General features: G+C 50.3%; 1 protein-coding gene across 1 annotated transcript; it reads right to left on the bottom strand.

Annotated features, from left to right (window-relative positions):
* Window positions 1-12,625: 12,625 nt before the first annotated feature.
* LOC144771885 (diphthamide biosynthesis protein 3-like) lies at window positions 12,626-12,955 on the bottom strand. Its single transcript, XM_078656127.1, has one exon. It carries the CDS (start codon window positions 12,816-12,818, stop codon window positions 12,657-12,659), a length of 162 nt encoding a protein of 53 aa, XP_078512253.1. The 5' UTR covers window positions 12,819-12,955; the 3' UTR covers window positions 12,626-12,656.
* Window positions 12,956-16,359: the final 3,404 nt, after the last annotated feature.

Below are 16,359 nucleotides of genomic sequence, written 5' to 3'. Positions count from 1 at the left end.
CTCAAAATCCACTGGAGCACATATATTGAGACCTAGCAAAGGCACATCGGGCTACCAGTCCCTAATATTTTACCAAGTTTCGTGCAAATCCATTCAGCCGTTCGATTATTATTATTATTTTTTTTTTTTGCCCCGCGGGCCCTTTTTAAAACCTCCACATCAAACCTAGGGGGTCAGCGAGGATCTACTATGCCCCCTTATGGTCATTTGCCCCTTCGCTTTGGCCTCCTCTTGTCTCTCGATCCTACCGAGAGACAAGATGGCGGCCGCTACGGACTGTTTGGAATGTTTACAGACGCCGGAGAACCAATCAGCTTCGCTTCACAAAGCTCCGTTGCGCGAAAAGTACGCGTACTGGAGCGCTGCCCGGTCCGCTGTTACAGATATATATCTTTTTTTAAACGTTAATTTCTCAAAATCCACTGTAGCACATATATTGAGACCTACAAAAGGCACATCGGGCTACCAGTCCCTACAATTTTGCCAAGTTTCGTGCAAATCCATTCAGCCGTTCGGGCTAAAAGTGAGGCACACCGCCCTATGGAAAACTCAATGTTAAAAACACGTTTTGGGACCCCCCTTTTTTCTCGACCCCCCCTGGACGAACCCCCCCCCAATTTTCAGGGGCTGCTCAGAAACGAAATGTGTTATTTTCCTGAAAATTTCAGCCAATTCCGTCCACAAACGCCAAAGTTATTAGACATAGAATTTTCAAAAATCCCATAGAGAAAAAATCCTAACTATATATACCTACTGGCGACCGCCAGTAGGATATGTAGGATATATATATATATATATATATATATATATATATATATATATATATATATATATATATATATATATATATATATATATATATTCACTGAAAAAACCATAGGTTATAGACCATATATAGTTAGGAATTAGCATTTAAAAAACCTTATTTTATTCACACAAAACCATTGAAATTCCATATATAGTTAGTTGCACTAACTATATATCGCGCACCCGCAATCCACTGCTGATGATGTCACATATTACATCATTCATGACATGGTCAGTGACATCACTGATGACATCACTGATGACAACATCCAGTGATTATGTGTTTCTGTAAAGTTTAAATATGTTTTACATATTGAAGAATGAGTGGATGTATAAGTGTCTGAATGAAGGTTTTAGTAGGTGCGTGATTGACTGTATGAGTGAGTGATTAAATGCGTCTTACTGAATGCACGGGTTAGTGACTAAACTGTCTGAAAGTGTGCATCAGTATGTCTGTTGTTGTGCAAGCTGCTGCATGTGTTGATCAGTAGCTATATAAGTAGCTATATGGGTTATTGATTGGTTGCACAAGTATTTGTATGGGAGACTGAGTGTGTGTATGGCTGGCTGGGAGGTGTGTGACTCTGTGCAGATCAATGTGTACTTGTATCAGTGATTCTATAAGAGAGTAACTATGTGTTAGTATATGTTTCAAAAATGTAAGGTGTTCTGTGTTTAACTGTATAGATGAGAAAATGGAAGTGTGATTGATTCTTTTCAGGACTGACTAGGTGTGTGAGTAACTCCATGGATGAGTGGCAGAGTGTGAGTGTCTGTATAGGTGTATGAGTGCATATGATAGTGTTGTAAAGATGAGTGATTGTATGTATGAATGATTGTATGAGTGAATGTGTGTGTAGACATAGGAATCAGTGAGTGCGTATGTAGTAACTAGTATTGGTGTGTCAATGGTTTCAAAAATGATACTCTCTATTTAACACTGGGTGTAACGGAGGTTATATTACAGTGTGAGGAGATGCATTGTATTATCACATGAATGATATCATCAGTGATGTGATCATTGATGTCAAGTGAGATGTCATCAGTGATGTCATTTGAGATGTCATCAGTGATGTCATCAGTGATGTCACTGACCATGTCATGAATGATGTAATATGTGACATCATCAGCAGTGGATTGCGGGTGCGCGATATATAGTTAGTGCAACTAACTATATATGGAATTTCAATGGTTTTGTGTGAATAAAATAAGGTTTTTTAAATGCTAATTCCTAACTATATATGGTCTATAACCTATGGTTTTTTCAGTGAATTTTCAAGGTTTTGTAAATGCTAATTCCTAACTATATATGGTCTATAACCTATGGTTTTTTCAGTGAATTTCAATGGTTTTTTAATAGCAAATATCATAAGCTGTCGAATGTCAAGTACGTGGTAAGTAAAAACATTTTCGTGTTTATGCACACTGATCTGCTTTGAATGCTGCCCCCCACCCCTCATTTCTATTAGGAGTACTCTCTCTTTGCAGATAGTGAAGGGTAGTTAACGCAGCCCTTTGCCCCCTTTGTAATCCGTCGTGCCTGCTTCTCTCTCCATTTGATTGATTGTTCTCTTTGGTTCATTCTCTATTTACAAACAAGCACAGAGTCAAAATACTCTGTTTAGTCTTTGCAGATAGCGAAAAACCGTGTAAAAAAACAAAAGGAATCGAGCAAAATCAGTAGGCCACTAATGGGATCTCTTTTTGACCTCGCTAAAATAGAAACATTAGGAACAACCTGTTGAAAATAGCAATGCGTATGTACATAAGCGGCGTTCATTTGTGTTCACAGTACCCCTTGTTGATTGTTTGAATCGAGCATTGAATTGTTCGAAGTTGGTTCTCTTAAGGATCTTCTCTGCCTGCAAACGAGGAAGAATAGGAATATTCTCTCTCCCTTTGCAGATAGTGAAGGGTAGGTAACGCAAGCCTTTAACACGTCGTACCTATTTCATTCCTCATTGATTGATTGATTGTCCGAACATTGACTGTTTGGGAATTAGTTCTTTTTGGAGGTATTCCCTGTTTGCAAATAAATGTAGGAAAATCTTTGCAAGTAGTGAAAGGGTACGTAATGCGGACCTTTCTCCCCGTTGTAATCTGTCATGCCTATCTACTCCCCACTGATTGATGCACCTGTTTCACCCGGACCATTTACTAGACATACGTCATCTGGCCCGACCAGAGAGCACCCCTAGTGAAAAGGACATATGCAATAATAACGAAGTGATCACTGTATCCTGTTAACAGAAACTTTAGCATGAAACAACCTGGAAAGAAAAGAATAGGAAATCGAAAATCAGTAGGCCACTGATGAACATGAACTTTTATTAAACAACGAACAAAGAAACGATAACATAACGTGATGATAAAACCTATTAATGTCCTAGAAACAAGAAAACGTTAGAAATATGCCAGTGGTGAGAGACCAGAAAAACAGTAAGAGAAACCAAATCACCCCTCGCTGTCCCACCGCCTGCCACGCCAAAAAAAATCGATAGACTAGGGAAAATGCAAGTCAGTAGAACATCCGCCCCCACTCTGGAAACTTCCAAGGTGGGGCAGGGTTCCGGCTACGCCCAGCCGGGAGCAGCCCATATAAGGCAGGTCCTGCTGCCACGCCTCGGCCAGGAGATCCTAACGTAGGGTGTAGCCGGAGGAGAGGCCGAGACCAGCGGGACCCGGCCAGGGGATTGCCTTTACAACGCTGAACAGTTGCAGGGGGGGGGGAATGTCTCCTCGACCCTCCCCTCTCTCTCCCAGTCCGGCCGCGGTGGCCCTTGAGAGTTGCAGGTAGTCCCGCCACATGCTCTTCCGGTCCGGCCACCAACGGTCGGGGGGCCGAGGCCGACGGGATCCGGCTGCAGCCAATAAACCAAGAAACCCGTTCATGGGGCCAGAGCCAGGGGCGTCCGGCCGACATCTACCGGAAGCCCGGCCCGAAGACGGACGGGACACTTCTTCTTTCTTGTATAATTGCTGCAACAACCCTGGGGGGGGATGTCTTGCACATGCCTCCGACCCCCCCACCCCCCTCGTCCTCATCGCCTGGTCCGGCCATAACAAATCTCAAGCGAGACGCCGTGGGGTGCACTGGGAGGGAGAGACGGTGCGAACAGGCCTCTCCCGCCTCCCCAGGTGGAGGCTTCCCACCTGCACCCTGAGCGCTCCAGGCGCCCGGAAAAGGGTTCTTCCACTGTGGCCATGCTGCAACGTCTCGCCCGGCAGGGTGGAGCCCGTCCGCTCATTTGACCCCGCGATCGCCAGTAGCTACCGAACTCTCAAAATGGCGGTCGACCTGGCAAGAGCGGGCCCAGCATAAAGAAATGGCCCGGTCACTGGTTGACTCCACCACCGTAGTCCTCCACGACCTTGAAGATTCTAGAGGAGCCGCGGGAGTCTCCGACCCCCGATGGGGAATGACTGCCATGATCACCCGTGGAGTGACGAAACTGTATCCGCGGGACGTCGGCGCCAGCCTCACTTTGAATTACTAGAATCCTGCAGACCTCACTTCCGGTGAAAGCACAGTGTGACCCGGTAGGAAAAATGAGCAGCTCTCACAGCCCACACAGCTCTCACAGCCCACACAGCTCTCACAGCCCACAGCTCTCACAGCCCACACAGCTCTCACAGCCCACACAGCTCTCACAGCCCACACAGCTCTCACAGCCCACACAGCTCTCACAGCTCTCACACCTCACACAGCCCTCACAGCCCACACAGCTCATATAGCTCTCACAGCTCACACAGACCACACAGCTCTTACACCTCACACAGCCCTCACAGCCCACACAGCTCATATAGCTCTCACAGCTCACACAGACCACACAGCTCTCACAGCCAACACTCTCACAGCCCACACAGCTCTCACAGCCCACACAGCTCTCACAGCCCACACAGCTCTCACAGACAACACAGCTCTCACAGACAACACAGCTCTCACAGAGCACACAGCTCTCACAGAGCACACATCTCTCACAGACCACACAGCTCTCACAGCCCCCACAGCTCTCACAGCCCACACAGCTCTCACAGCCCCCACAGCTCTCACAGCCCACACAGCTCTCACAGCCCACACAGCTCACACAGCCCTCACAGCCCACACAGCCCTCACAGCCCACACAGCCCTCACAGCCCACACAGCCCTCACAGCCCACACAGCTCTCACAGCCCACACAGCTCTCACAGCCCACACAGCTCTCACAGCCTACACAGCTCTCACCGCCCACACAGCTCTCACAGCCCACACAGCTCTCACAGCCCACACAGCTCTCACAGCCCACACAGCTCTCACAGCTCACAGCCCACACAGCTCTCACAGCCTACACAGCTCTCACAGCCCACACAGCTCTCACAGCCCACACAGCTCTCACAGCCCACACAGCTCTCACAGCCCACACAGCTCTCACAGCCCACACAGCTCTCACAGCTCTCACAGCCCACACAGCTCTCACAGCTCTCACATCCCACACAGCTCAATCCCACACAGCTCTCACAGGTCTCACAGCCCATACAGCTCTCACAGCTCACAGCCCATAGAGCTCTCACAGCCCACACAGCTCTCGCAGCCCACACAGCTCTCACAGCCCACACAGCTCTCACAGCCCACACAGCTCTCACAGCCCACACAGCTCTCACAGCCCACACAGCTCTCACAGCCCACACAGCTCTCACAGCCCACACAGCTCTCACGGCCCACACAGCTCTCACAGCCCACACAGCTCTCACAGCCCACACAGCTCTCACAGCCCACACAGCTCTCACAGCCCACACAGCTCTCACAGCCCACACAGCTCTCACAGCCCACACAGCTCACACAGCTCTCACAGCTCACACAGCTCTCACAGCTCTCACAGCCCATACAGCTCTCACAGCCCATACAGCTCTCACGGCCCCCATACAGCTCTCACAGCCCACACAGCTGTCACAGCTCATACAGCCCTCACATCCCACACAGCTCACATCCCACACAGCTCTCGCAGCTCTTACAGCCCATACCGCTCTCACAGCCCACACAGCTCTCACAGCCCACACAGCTCTCACAGCCCACACAGCTCTCACAGCCCACACAGCTCTCACAGCCCACACAGCTCTCACAGCTCACACAGCTCTCACAGCCCATACAGCTCTCACAGCCCATACAGCTCTCACAGCCCACACAGCTGTCACAGCTCATACAGCCCTCACATCCCACACAGCTCTCACAGCCCACAGAGCCCTCACAGCCCAAACAGCTCACACCCCACACAGCTCTCACAGCCCTTACAGCTCTCACAGCCCACACAGCTCTCACAGCCCACACAGCTCTCACAGCCCACACAGCTCTCACAGCCCACACAGCTCTCACAGCTCTCAAAGCCCACACAGCTCTTACAGCCCACACAGCTCTCACAGCCCACACAGCTCACACAGCCCTCACAGCCCTCACAGCTCACACAGCCCTCACAGCTCACACAGCCCTCACAGCTCACACAGCCCACACAGCCCACACAGCCCACACAGCCCACACAGCTCTCACAGCCCACACAGCTCTCACAGCCCACACAGCTCTCACAGCCCACACAGCTCTCACAGCCCACACAGCTCTCACAGCCCACACAGCTCTCACAGCCCACACAGCTCTCACAGCTCTCACAGCTCTCACAGCCCACACAGCTCTCACAGCCTACACAGCTCTACAGCCTACACAGCTCTCACAGCCCACACAGCTCTCACAGCCCACACAGCTCTCACAGCCCACACAGCTCTCACAGCTCTCACAGCCCACACAGCTCTCACAGCTCTCACATCCCACACAGCTCAATCCCACACAGCTCTCACAGGTCTCACAGCCCATACAGCTCTCACAGCTCACAGCCCATAGAGCTCTCACAGCCCACACAGCTCTCGCAGCCCACACAGCTCTCACAGCCCACACAGCTCTCACAGCCCACGCAGCTCTCACAGCCCACACAGCTCTCACGGCCCACACAGCTCTCACAGCCCACACAGCTCTCACAGCCCACACAGCTCTCACAGCCCACACAGCTCTCACAGCCCACACAGCTCTCACAGCCCACACAGCTCTCACAGCCCACACAGCTCTCACAGCCCACACAGCTCACACAGCTCTCACAGCTCTCACAGCTCTCACAGCCCATACAGCTCTCACAGCCCATACAGCTCTCACGGCCACCATACAGCTCTCACAGCCCACACAGCTGTCACAGCTCATACAGCCCTCACATCCCACACAGCTCACATCCCACACAGCTCTCGCAGCTCTCACAGCCCATACCGCTCTCACAGCCCACACAGCTCTCACAGCCCACACAGCTCTCACAGCCCACACAGCTCTCACAGCCCACACAGCTCTCACAGCCCACACAGCTCTCACAGCCCACACAGCTCTCACAGCCCACACAGCTCTCACAGCCCACACAGCCCACACAGCTCTCACAGCTCACACAGCTCTCATAGCCCATACAGCTCTCACAGCCCATACAGCTCTCACAGCCCACACAGCTGTCACAGCTCATACAGCCCTCACATCCCACACAGCTCTCACAGCCCACACAGCCCTCACAGCCCAAACAGCTCACACCCCACACAGCTCTCACAGCCCTTACAGCTCTCACAGCCCACACAGCTCTCACAGCCCACACAGCTCTCACAGCCCACACAGCTCTCACAGCCCACACAGCTCTCACAGCCCACACAGCTCTCACAGCCCACACAGCTCTCACAGCCCACACAGCTCTCACAGCCCACACAGCTCTCAAAGCCCACACAGCTCTCACAGCCCACATAGCCCACACAGCTCTCAAAGCCCACACAGCTCTCACAGCCCTCACAGCCCACACAGCTCTCACAGCTCTCACAGCCCACACAGCTCTCACAGCCCACACAGCTCTCACAGCCCACACAGCTCTCACAGCCCACATAGCCCACACAGCTCTCACAGCCCACACAGCTCTCACAGCCCACACAGCTCTCACAGCCCACACAGCCCACACAGCTCACAGCCCACACAGCTCTCACAGCCCACACAGCTCACACAGCCCACACAGCTCACACAGCCCACACAGCTCACACAGCCCTCACAGCTCGCAGCCCATACAGCTCTCACAGCCCACACAGCTCTCACAGCCCACACAGCTCTCACAGCCCACACAGCTCTCACAGCCCACACAGCTCTCACAGCCCACACAGCTCTCACAGCCCACACAGCTCTCACAGGCCTCACATCCCTCACAGCCCAAACAGCCCTCACAGCCCACACAGCCCTCACAGCCCACACAGCTCGCACAGCTCAAAGCCCATACAGCTCTCACAGCCCACACAGCTCTCACAGCTCTCACAGCCCACACAGGTAGCACTCTCACAGCCCACACAGCTCTCACAGCCCACACAGCTCTCACAGCCCACACAGCTCACATCCCATACAGCTCTCACAGCCCATACAGCTCTCACAGCCCATACAGCTCTCACAGCCCACACAGCTCTCACAGCCCTCACAGCCCACACAGCCCACACAGCCCACACAGCTCTCACAGCTCTCACAGCTCTCACAGCCCACGCAGCTCTCACAGCCCACACAGCTCACACAGCCCACACAGCTCACACAGCCCACACAGCCCACATCCCACACAGCTCTCACAGCTCACAGCCCATACAGCTCTCACAGCCCACACAGCTCTCACAGCCCACACAGCTCTCACAGCCCACACAGCTCTCACAGGCCTCACATCCCTCACAGCCCACACAGCCCACACAGCTCTCACAGCCCACACAGCTCTCACAGCCCACACAGCTCTCACAGCCCACACAGCTCACAGCCCTTACAGCTCTCACAGCCCATACAGCTCTCACAGCCCACACAGCTCTCACAGCCCACACAGCTCTCACAGCCCACACCCCACACAGCTCACAGCCCACACAGCCCACACTCTCACAGCCCACACAGCTCTCACAGCTCACACAGCCCTCACATCCCACACAGCTCACAGCCCACACAGCTCTCACAGCCCACACAGCTCTCACAGCCCACACAGCTCTCACAGCCCACACAGCTCTCACAGGCCACACAGCTCTCACAGCCCACACAGCTCTCACAGCCCACACAGCTCTCACAGCTCTCACAGCCCACACAGCTCTCATAGCTCTCACATCCCACACAGCTCAATCCCACACAGCTCTCACAGGTCTCACAGCCCATACAGCTCTCACCGCTCACAGCCCATAGAGCTCTCACAGCTCTCACAGCCCACACAGCTCTCACAGCCCACACAGCTCTCACAGCCCACACAGCTCACACAGCCCACACAGCTCACACAGCCCACACAGCTCACACAGCCCACACAGCTCACATCCCACACAGCTCTCACAGCTCACAGCCCATACAGCTCTCACAGCCCACACAGCTCTCACAGCCCACACAGCTCTCACAGGCCTCACATCCCTCACAGCCCACACAGCCCACACAGCTCTCACAGCCCACACAGCTCTCACAGCCCACACAGCTCTCACAGCCCACACAGCTCTCACAGCCCACACAGCTCTCACAGCTCACAGCCCTTACAGCTCTCACAGCCCATACAGCTCTCACAGCCCACACAGCTCTCACAGCCCACACAGCTCTCACAGCCCACACCCCACACAGCTCACAGCCCACACAGCCCACACTCTCACAGCCCACACAGCTCTCACAGCTCACACAGCCCTCACATCCCACACAGCTCACAGCCCACACAGCTCTCACAGCCCACACAGCTCTCACAGCCCACACAGCTCTCACAGCCCACACAGCTCTCACAGCCCACACAGCTCTCACAGCCCACACAGCTCTCACAGCCCACACAGCTCTCACAGCTCTCACAGCCCACACAGCTCTCACAGCTCTCACATCCCACACAGCTCAATCCCACACAGCTCTCACAGGTCTCACAGCCCATACAGCTCTCACAGCACACAGCCCATAGAGCTCTCACAGCCCACACAGCTCTCACAGCCCACACAGCTCTCACAGCCCACACAGCTCTCACAGCCCACACAGCTCTCACAGCCCACACAGCTCTCACAGCCCACACAGCTCTCACAGCCCACATCGCTCTCACAGCCCACATTGCTCTCACAGCCCACACAGCTCTCACAGCCCACACAGCTCTCACAGCCCACACAGCTCTCACAGCCCACACAGCCCACACAGCTCTGGCAAAGATAATACCAGCAGCGAACAAGCACTAGCAAAGACAATAACGGCAGCAAACAAACACTGGCAAAGCCAATAACGGCAGCAAAGAAACACTGGCAAAGACAATAACGGCAGCAAAGAAACACAGGCAAAGGCAATACCAGCAGAGAACAAACACTGGCAAAGATAATACAATCAGGGGGGCAGGGGCACGAAAAACGGCACAATCAGGGGACAGAAGGCCCGCCAAACGGCACAATCAGGGGGCAGAAGGCAAGAAAAAACGGCACAATTAGTGGGCAGAAGGCAACAAATACGGCACAATCAGGGAGCAGAAGGCAAGAAATATGGCACAATCAGGGTGCAGAAGGCAAGAAATATGGCACAATCAGGGTGCAGAAGGCAAGAAATACGGCACAATCAGGAGGGCAGAAGCCAAGAAATATGGCGCAATCAGGGGGGCAGAAGCAAGAAATACGGCACAATCAGGAGGGCAGAAGCCAAGAAATATGGCACAATCAGGGGGGCAGAAGCAAGAAATACGGCACAATCAGGGGGGCAGAAGGCAAGAAATACGGCACAATCAGGGGGGCAGAAGGCAAGAAATACGGCACAATCAGAGAGCATCTTGCTCCGGTCCAAAAATAGGATCCCTAGGGCTGCTCAGGTGGTCCCACAAGGATATTAACATATTTAAACATTATCCGCTAATAGAATTAGCATTTTAAAAACCTTGCAAATTCACTGAAAAAACATAGGTTTCAGGCCTTATATAGTCAGGAATTAGCATTTAAAAAACCTTTGAAATGCAGTGAAAAAAACGTAGGTTTCAGGCCTTATATAGTTAGGTATTAGCATTTAAAAAACCTTGCAAATTCACAGAAAAAAACCATAGGTTTCAGGCCTTATATAGTTAGGAATTAGCATATAAAAAACCATTGAAATTGCTCCTATATAGTTAGTTGTACTAACTATATTTGGCGCACCCGCAATCCACTGCTGATGATGTCACATATTTCATCATTCATGACATGGTCAGTGACATCACTGATGACATCTCAAATGACATCACTGATGACATCACTAATGACATCATCCAGTGACTGTGTTTTTCTGTAAAGTTTAAATATGTTTTACATATTGAAGAATGAGTGGATGTATAAGTGTCTGGATGAAGGATTTAGTAGGTGTGTGACTGACTGTATGAGTGAGTGATTAAATGTGTCTTACTGAATGCATAGGTTAGTGACTAAACTGTCTGAATGTGTGCATCAGTATGTCTGTTGGTGTGTAAGCTGCTGCATGTGTTGATCAGTAGCTATATGAGTGGCTATATAGGTTATTGATTGGTTGCCCAAGTATTTGTTGTGTGTGTGTGTGGCTGGCTGGGAGGTGTGTGACTCTGTGCAGATCAATGTGTACTTGTATCAGTGATTGTATAAGAGAGTAAGTATGTGTTATTATATGTGTGAATAAGTAAGGTGTTGTGTGTATAACTGTATAGATGAGGAAATGGAAGTGTGGTTGATTCTTTACATGACTGACTAGGTGTGTGAGTAACTCCATGGATGAGTGGCAGTGTGTGAGTGTCTGCATAGGTGTATGAGTGCATATGATAGTGTTGTATTGATGACTGTCTGCATGAGTGAGTGTATGGGTGAGTGAGTAGATGTGTGTGTAGACCTAGGAATCAGTGAGTGCCTGTGTAGTAACTGGTATTGGTGTGTCAATGGTTTCAAGAATGGTAGTCTGTATTTAACACTGGGTGTATCAAAGGTTATATTAGAGTGTGAGGAGGTGCATCGTATTATCACATGAATGATGTCATCAGTGATGTGATCAGTGATGTGATCAGTGATGTCATTTCAGATGTCATCAGTGATGTCACTGACCATGTCATGAATGATGTAATATGTGACATCATCAGCAGTGCATTGCGGGTGCGCCAAATATAGTTAGTACAGCTAACTATATAGGAGCAATTTCAATGGTTTTTTATATGCTAATTCCTAACTATATAAGGCCTGAAACCTATGGTTTATTCAGTGAATATATATATATATATATATATATATATATATATATATATATATATATATATATATACACCTCATTAGTGGACCAATATAACTCTGTACTAGGAGTTTATCCCTGAAGAAGGGAATAATATGCAGATTTTGGTGTGCGCATGCCACGATAAATATAGGGCATCTTTCCCTGAAATGTTCCTAAAGGTTTGACCTGCCATGATGTATTGACAGAAAATTGTAGAAATTAGGGGTTAACCGCCAAACTCCTAATTGAGATGGCGTTACCACAAATCACAAGTTAACCAGGCATAGGCCTATTCTAACTAAGAGTTCTTTTGGGTGGCCTGGAACTTTACTTTGAATATCAAGATAAGCAGTGTGTTGTGAGGGCAAGTTGAGACAACCCTCTCTCAGTGTAGTGTGCATGAGAGTACGTTGGGAGGAATGCTATGCGAGTGCAGGATGGGTGGTGTGCCTGTAGTAGTGAAGCATGAACAGTGTACCTCTGTTGGAAAAGGATGAGGAGTGTGTGCCAGAGTGAATGTTGGGGGACAATTACTATTCCAATATGGCCGCCAGGATAAACTGTTCCCTATATGTCCACTAGGCCCTATGCTTTTCGTCCTACAAATATGTACCTCAAACTAGGTGACGGGACAGGTTGTCAGGCCCCTCTCTTGGGGGCACGCACTGCGTACCTTGCTAATAGCGAATCGATCACCGCACGGGCAGGGGTAGAAGTAGGTCTCCGTCTCCTCGTCATATTCGAAGTCTTCGATCTCCACCTCATCGTGAAAAACGGCCATTATTCACCGACCAAAGACACTAAAAGCTCAAGAAACACAGGAACACGAGCTTTGCCGGCTACTAGACTGCATGAGGCAATTTCACTACGCGCCTACTGGACGAGTGGCGCATGCCTGACCTGAAAATGGCTGTACCATCGGATGCTGCCAGTGCACCAGGTCATAACCAGCAGCCATTTCAACAGCCAGAATAACGTTTTCCTTTAGGCAAAAACCCATGAACAAACGCCAATCCAACGAGGTTTTGTAACCACAAAGGAAAAAGGACAAATATTTAATATAAACTGCCACAATATAAATATATTTGCGGCATCATTTTGCAACTATTAATTATAAATATAACTCTGTATTACAGAAAATGTATTGACTAATGCACATTTGGATAGCAGGACATGCTTCGCATGTCTCCTGTTAACCCCTGCATACCTCCCCTCGTTGACATCCATCGCACTTTAGGATTTGGAGGCGGCGCTTATGTCTAGCCGCTCTTCGCTGCAGGAGTCACTAGGTCGGGCCTCTTCGCCCTCTGGTGGTTGGCGCTGTTCTTCCGGCGGAAAGGGTTGTTCCTCTGGCACTGTTATGATCTGCGTGGATTCCACTCTACCCAGGCGGTACCGTTGAATTTGTGTTTGGCGTTGCTGGTTGCGCTCTGATTCTCGATGGCGCCTGTGGTTACCCCGCAGCTCTTGGGGATCAAGGCGGCGTAGGTGTCTTTGCAACTGTTGCCGCCGCTCCTGCTGCATCTCCTGCTGCCAACGCAGCAGCTCCGCTTCCAGCTGAAGAAGTTGCTGATGGAAGCCGTCTAGCCTTCGGGAGAAGGACTGGGTCTCAAGCGCCGAGGCTGACTCCGGATCCCCATCTCCCTCCATACTATGTCCGCGGAGCTGGGCGAGGCCAGCCGGTGCCAGTTTGACCCGCAGCGCACACGCGTGTCATAATGCGAGAGAATGCTGGCCGCTTGTTTATGTTTTACTACACTAAAGTGGTGGTAGGTTTAAACAAAAAAAATCATTGTACATTTACAGTATTTTTGTAGCGTAGCAATCCGATGATTCCACTTTGTTTTTAGACGATTCGCACACCAAGTAAAGGCAAACCAGCAGGTTTTATTCCATATAATGTGACGAGCAGGAACATGCGTCCTCAAGCAAGATCGGCACCAACTGTACTCCAATGGTTCCCTCATAGCTGCCAAGGTTTGAGATTGCTATGTGTGACATTTTCATAATTTTATTGTGATTAGGAGTGACATTTCAATTACTATGAGTGACACTTTCTCGCGAGCAAAATCATGAAATGAAGACGAGGGAAACATATAAATATTAGAAATTAGACCCATCTGAGCAACAAGAAACTCTATAAAGATCTTAAAACTGCTGCTAGACACCAGAAACGGAACGACACTAACCAACATGACACATAGAGAGCCCTGTCCACAACAGGCCACTTGTTACTGGTTGGAAGTCTCAGCTTCCATGCTAACAACAATACCAGAGTGCACATTAGAGTTATTGAAAACGTTAACTGAAAGTACAAAGAAACGCCAGTAAGAACAGGGCAGCTCTGCAGCCAGCGAGCACTTGACTGAAGCTCATGTAACACTACACAACATTCGGAATGACATAATATTGCAGTCAGATGGAAAACAAAATAGAAAACAAAATAAAATGCTACGTTTCTTCTTAGTCTTTCATGTATTATGATGATGGAAAAGGTTAAAGCGTTCGTAATGTAAATAAATATATTGCCTTCTGAATATTTAACTTTCACTTGTCTTTCATTTTGAAGTGTGTGCTCTGTATTTTTTATGCAGTTTAAAGTGAACACTGCCTGTACATTACACTTGGACACTGTGCACACTGATGCTGACCGGGCATGACAGTCACGACGGGTTGAGCCAGGCGATAGCTGTAATAATCTTTTAACTGGGGCCATACTAAGGGATCACAGGGGTGCAGAGTGAGGAAGGTCTGCTCTTGGGCTTGGACAGTGTTCAAACACATGGCTTTGCCCAGGAGCATGATCACCTACAGGCCCCTGCCCATCGTCAGTGATGATAATATCCCGGGCCCGTTCCCGGGCCGCACTGCTACGGTGTGAAGGATGACGAGACAGAACAGCCCCACAGATTAGATCACACATGAGATCTGCAGTGCCAAGTGTGCGCGCCTTGCTGCTGACATTATAACGAGGTTAGGTAACAAAGACAACACTGACACAAACAGTACTATCAGGGTGCTTATGCTGAGCAAAGAAAGTACTTAATTGTTCAAGTTCACAGTCCTATGTCCAGTGCAGGCACTGTCTCTCTACGCCGGGGATCCGGCGATGATCCTCCTCAGCCCTCTGATGATGCCGTGTCGGAAGCCCGGCCTTGATGAGACTGACCAGACAGACCAATCTGAGAGACTAGTGCCAAGTCAGTGTGCTGCCACTCGCAAGGGATCGGAGAACAAAGAGCCCACACGTGACTGGAGGCAGCAGGGCAGATGATGCCTAACAGATTCCCTGTCCTCCACACACGGGGGTGGTGGTGCTGTGGGCTGGTAGGGCGGGATGTGGCTACAGCAGCCTGGACTGGCGCAAGGCAATTAACGAGCCCATTACTGGCTGCAATCATGTGCGTGCGGACATTTGTTAAGTTGCGGCCGCCGTCTGCACATGCGAGCTCTGCCTAATTATAAATAATTTTGCCATAACTGACTGTACCTGAAATGCTGCAAGTTCACAAGAGGACCGGTGGGGTCGGGTCTATCCCGACACGTCTGGATCACACAATGCGCGGCAGTCTATTTTGCGAGCGCCAGCTGCCATATACGCCCATTGCACAAGTTCATTCAGGCCCCCTCTTACGGCCCCGCAATTGTATGAGAGGGACTCGATTATCGCCTGTACTCTTTCCGATTCCCCCGCCGCTTCTGCCTAGTTACTCCGGACGTGACTGCAGTCTACGGCGGAACATCCGGCCCCCATGGTGCCACGCCGGTGATTGACCGCGCGTCGCCTCGCTGGCGCCGCATTCATGGTTTCCAGAGCAATACAGCTGCCTGGAGTGCAGAGACACATTGTAGCGCTGCTCTCAGCCACTTCACAGAGCTGAGAGCAGTCTGGTTAATTATTCGGGAACTCGGCTCAGCAACCAGCACCTCTCTCTGAGCAGCAGAGAGCCGGGGCACAGGCGCCGCTGGTGGCGCGGCTGGCAGGTGCCAAAATGCGTGACAATTCATTTCAGTGCGGTGATGCTGATCACCGCACTGAGATGCGTGAGCGTCACGCCTGTTGCGTGACGCTTGGCAGAACTGTTCCCTCTTCATTCCGCCCTAGAAACCAAGAGATGTCATCATACCTATGACATCTACCATGACCACCAACAACAGATCATAACAACACCACATCTTACCTCTTAAACACTACAACAATTAAAATAAAATGTATATTAAACTGTAGCGTACCTACATACATTCCTATGTGACTTTTAGAGTATATCCAGTCTTACCCCTTCCCTATGTATATAGAGATAACTCTAATCACTAGTTTATGC

Source organism: Lissotriton helveticus, chromosome 8 (assembly GCF_964261635.1).
Source record: "Lissotriton helveticus chromosome 8, aLisHel1.1, whole genome shotgun sequence".
Lineage (NCBI taxonomy): Eukaryota > Metazoa > Chordata > Amphibia > Caudata > Salamandridae > Lissotriton > Lissotriton helveticus.
This window is presented reverse-complemented; position numbering and strand designations above follow the sequence as displayed.

Bases quoted from the DNA above. Each gene is read 5' to 3' on its own strand.
- LOC144771885 (XM_078656127.1), bottom strand. From the start codon at position 12,818: ATGGCCGTTTTTCACGATGAGGTGGAGATCGAAGACTTCGAATATGAC.